The sequence below is a fragment of the Dipodomys spectabilis genome, unplaced genomic scaffold (genome assembly GCF_019054845.1).
Source record: "Dipodomys spectabilis isolate Male_0828 unplaced genomic scaffold, ASM1905484v1 ptg000277l, whole genome shotgun sequence".
NCBI lineage: Eukaryota > Metazoa > Chordata > Mammalia > Rodentia > Heteromyidae > Dipodomys > Dipodomys spectabilis.
The window spans coordinates 372,673-376,926 of record NW_024870954.1 but is presented as its reverse complement, the minus strand read 5'-3'; the positions used below and the strand labels follow the sequence as shown (position 1 = coordinate 376,926).

The window sequence follows — 4,254 nt, the reverse complement described above, 5'->3', positions numbered from 1 at the left end:
ATCAGAGCTCCCTAGGTACAAGAGTGTCCGCACAGGGTTGAAGTTGGATGTGATAGTGTTATAAGAAGGACACGAGAGGGCTGGGAAGGTGGCTCAGTGGTAGAGTGCTTGCCTAGCATGCATGAGGCCCTGGGTTCCATTCCTCAGCACCACATGAGCAGAAAAAGCCAGAAGTAATGCTGTGGCTCGCGTGGTAGAGCGCTAGCCTTGAGCAAAAGAAGCTCAGAGACAGTGCCCAGGCCTGAGTTTAAGCCCCAGGACTGGAAAAAATAAAAACAAACAAACAAAAACCGAAGAAGACCATAATGGCAAGAGGAGCAAGAGAAAGGAAGAAAGAGTTCAGGATCTCTGGGAGGAATGAATAGCAGTACAGAGGAGAAATGCAAATGTCAGAAATGTCAGGCTGCTTAGGTGCTAGCTAATCATGTCATGGTGATTTAGTTTTTGTTTATTCTGTGTGTGTGAATGTGTGCAGCAGTGTTTATGGGCTAGGAACCCAAGCTTGGTGGCCAGGCTCTCTACCACTGGATACAGAGCTACAGTCATTTTTGCCTTCATTATTTTCAGACTCAGGCCTCACTGTTATGTCCAGATTGTCCTGGGTTATCGACCTTTCTGTTTATGCTTCCCACATAGTAGCTAGGACAAGTGTTTGCAACCACCCCCAGATACTGGATGAGGTGGGGGTCTTGCTAACTTTCTAACTGGACTAGCCTCAAACTGCCTTCACCTGATCTCCATCTCAGAAGTAGCTGGCATTTCAGGCATGATCTACTGTGCACAGTTTGATGGTTCTCTGAGTTAACATCCAGTTTACTCATAAAGGGAAAGGACAGGTACTGGAGTGTATAAATGACACCTTTCTACCCAGATAGGAAGTCAACATAAATACATATACAGTTGGCAAGCCAAGAAGTAGCGTTGTAGGGCTGTCACGGAGGCAGGAGGGGGTCGGGTGTGTGGGGGTGTGGGAAGGGTCTCCTTAGTTCTTCATCAGAGCACTGCCTGGAGTTTTCATCTGGGCTCCACTTTATGTCAGTTGCTGCTTTGAAAATGAATAATGCTTTTTGGGCCAGTCTTTATGCCAGCATGACTGCTGTTACTATTCTGGTCCTACGCGAGCTCACGGTCCACAGCCTGTGGCTCCCTGACAATAGTTCCTGAGGCTTCACAGCTGCTCTGACCAGCAGCCTAGCAACATCACAACAAGAAATGAAAGACTGCACAACCCTGATGGGAAAATGTGCCTGTGTATTAGGCTGTCCTGAGAGATAGCGGTCTTCTCTCCTCCTGAGCCCAGGGTGGTGGGGTGGACAGCCAGGCTCCCATGCCTGGAGCAGAGGGACAGGGAGCTGGAGGTTGGGGAGGGGTGTCCAGTCTCCAAGCAGAGCTGCCTCAGCCAAGCCAGATTGCTCCCTGCAGGATTGGAGGCCATACCTGTGCCCCTGCGCACGCGCACTGAGTCCATACTCAGACACAAGGCGGTAGAGGAGAGCTGCCTCTCTGTTCAGCCGGTCTGGTTCACGCTCTGCCTGCCTGGGCAGGGCCAGGCCCGTTTCCTGACCTCTCTGGGCCCTGGCTGTGTGAGTTCAGTGTGTCAGGACACTTTGAGTCTCGTTGGATTACGATGATTACCACTTGTCATTACCGGTGTTGTGATAGAAATCATCTCAGCACACGCCCCTGTGAGAGAAGCACTGTGTGCGGTGTGTGCAGAGGACAGAGGTTGGCATCAGGGGCTGCTTCGCCCTTTGGCCATCGGCTCGCCAGCCAAGAGCTCACGCAGCCGGGGCAGCCGCTCGGGCCCAGGGCTCCCGGGGGCCACGGCCCGACTCCGGGAAGGCTGGAGCCGGGTCCTCGCGTGGGGTCCGCGGCCGCAAAGCTGCCCAGCAGCTCTGGGGCCGGGAGCGGACCCTGCCCCCTGGCAGCTCAGTCTCCCGGCAGAGAATGTTCCAGGCTGGCTCCAGAGGCCCCTGCTTTGTGCTGCGAGGGAGCAGCAGTGGAGAGCACCCTTTGTAGACTGGGCCTGTGCTCCGGCCGCCCGCTGTGCAGTGAACTCTCCTTTGCCCTTTTGAATAAGCCCCTGGCTTTAGTTTATGCGCTTACCGGCGTGGGTGTGTGCAGCTCGGGCAGCGGCCCGCGGGGCTCCATCAGCGGCCGCGGGGCTCCCTCAGCGGCCGCGGGGCTCCCTCAGCGGCCCGCGGGGCTCCGTCAGCGGCGGCCGCAGGGCTCCCTCAGCGGCCCGCGGAGCTCCCTCAGCGGCCCGCGGAGCTCCCTCAGCGGCGGCCGCGGGGCTCCCTCAGCGGCCCGCGGGGCTCCGTCAGCGGCCGCGGGGCTCCGTCAGCGGCCGCGGGGCTCCGTCAGCGGCCGCGGGGCTCCGTCAGCGGCCACGGGGCTCCCTCAGCGGCGGCCGCGGGGCTCCCTCAGCGGCGGCCGCGGGGCTCCGTCAGCGGCCGCGGGGCTCCGTCAGCGGCGGCCGCGGGGCTCCCTCAGCGGCCGCGGGGCTCCGTCAGCGGCCGCGGGGCTCCCTCAGCGGCCGCGGGGCTCCCTCAGCGGCGGCCCGCGGGGCTCCGTCAGCGGCCGCGGGGCTCCCTCAGCGGCGGCCGCGGGGCTCCCTCAGCGGCCGCGGGGCTCCGTCAGCGGCCGCGGGGCTCCCTCAGCGGCGGCCCGCGGGGCTCCGTCAGCGGCCCGCGGGGCTCCGTCAGCGGCGGCCGCGGGGCTCCGTCAGCGGCCCGCGGGGCTCCGTCAGCGGCCCGCGGGGCTCCGTCAGCGGCCCGCGGGGCTCCGTCAGCGGCCGCGGGGCTCCGTCAGCGGCCCGCGGGGCTCCGTCAGCGGCCGCGGGGCTCCGTCAGCGGCGGCCGCGGGGCTCCGTCAGCGGCCGCGGGGCTCCCTCAGCGGCCCGCGGGGCTCCCTCAGCGGCGGCCGCGGGGCTCCGTCAGCGGCCCGCGGGGCTCCGTCAGCGGCCCGCGGGGCTCCGTCAGCGGCGGCCGCGGGGCTCCGTCAGCGGCCCGCGGGGCTCCGTCAGCGGCCGCGGGGCTCCGTCAGCGGCGGCCGCGGGGCTCCCTCAGCGGCCCGCGGGGCTCCGTCAGCGGCCCGCGGGGCTCCCTCAGCGGCCGCGGGGCTCCCTCAGCGGCCCGCGGGCTCCCTCAGCGGCCGCGGGGCTCCCTCAGCGGCCCGCGGGCTCCCTCAGCGGCCGCGGGGCTCCCTCAGCGGCCGCGGGGCTCCGTCAGCGGCCCGCGGGGCTCCGTCAGCGGCCGCGGGGCTCCGTCAGCGGCCGCGGGGCTCCCTCAGCGGCGGCCGCGGGGCTCCGTCAGCGGCCCGCGGGGCTCCGTCAGCGGCCCGCGGGGCTCCGTCAGCGGCGGCCGCGGGGCTCCGTCAGCGGCGGCCGCGGGGCTCCCTCAGCGGCCCGCGGGGCTCCGGGGCTCCGTCAGCGGCCCGCGGGGCTCCCTCAGCGGCCCGCGGGGCTCCCTCAGCGGCCCGCGGAGCTCCGGGGCTCCGTCAGCGGCCCGCGGGGCTCCCTCAGCGGCCCGCGGGGCTCCCTCAGCGGCCCGCGGGGCTCCGTCAGCGGCGGCCGCGGGGCTCCCTCAGCGGCCCGCGGAGCTCCGGGGCTCCGTCAGCGGCCCGCGGGGCTCCCTCAGCGGCCCGCGGGGCTCCCTCAGCGGCCCGCGGGGCTCCGTCAGCGGCCCGCGGGGCTCCCTCAGCGGCCCGCGGAGCTCCGGGGCTCCGTCAGCGGCCCGCGGGGCTCCCTCAGCGGCCCGCGGGGCTCCCTCAGCGGCCCGCGGAGCTCCGGGGCTCCGTCAGCGGCCCGCGGGGGTCCCTCAGCGGCCCGCGGAGCTCCGGGGCTCCGTCAGCGGCCCGCGGGGGTCCCTCAGCGGCCCGCGGAGCTCCGGGCAGCGGTGCCAGCGCAGCCTGGTGGCTGTGAGGCCCGGGTGGGGGCAGGGCGGGCTGGCCGCTGCCCCGTGGCGCTGCTGCCCCGTGACGCCGGCCCCGTGACGCCCCGTCACGCTGCTGCCCCGTGACGCTGCTGCCCCGTGACGCCGCTGCCCCGTGACGCCGCTGCCCCGTGACGCCGCTGCCCCCGTCACGCTGCTGTCCCGTGACGCTGGCCCCGTGACGCCCCGTGACGCCACTGCCCCGTGACGCTGCTGCCCCGTGACGCCGCTGCCCCGTGACGCCGCTGCCCCGTCACGCCGCTGCCCCGTCACGCTGCTGCCCCGTCACGCTGCTGTCCCGTGACGCCCCGTGACGCCGCTG

The 4,254-nt window shown here is 69.1% G+C and overlaps 1 protein-coding gene across 1 annotated transcript; it reads left to right on the top strand.

Moving 5' to 3' along the window:
- Window positions 1-2,096: 2,096 nt before the first annotated feature.
- Window positions 2,097-4,019, top strand: LOC122126407 (collagen alpha-1(I) chain-like). The gene has a single exon (XM_042701010.1). The coding sequence runs from the start codon at window positions 2,097-2,099 to the stop codon at window positions 4,017-4,019; it is 1,923 nt and encodes a 640-aa protein (XP_042556944.1).
- The last annotated feature ends 235 nt before the right edge of the window (window positions 4,020-4,254 follow it).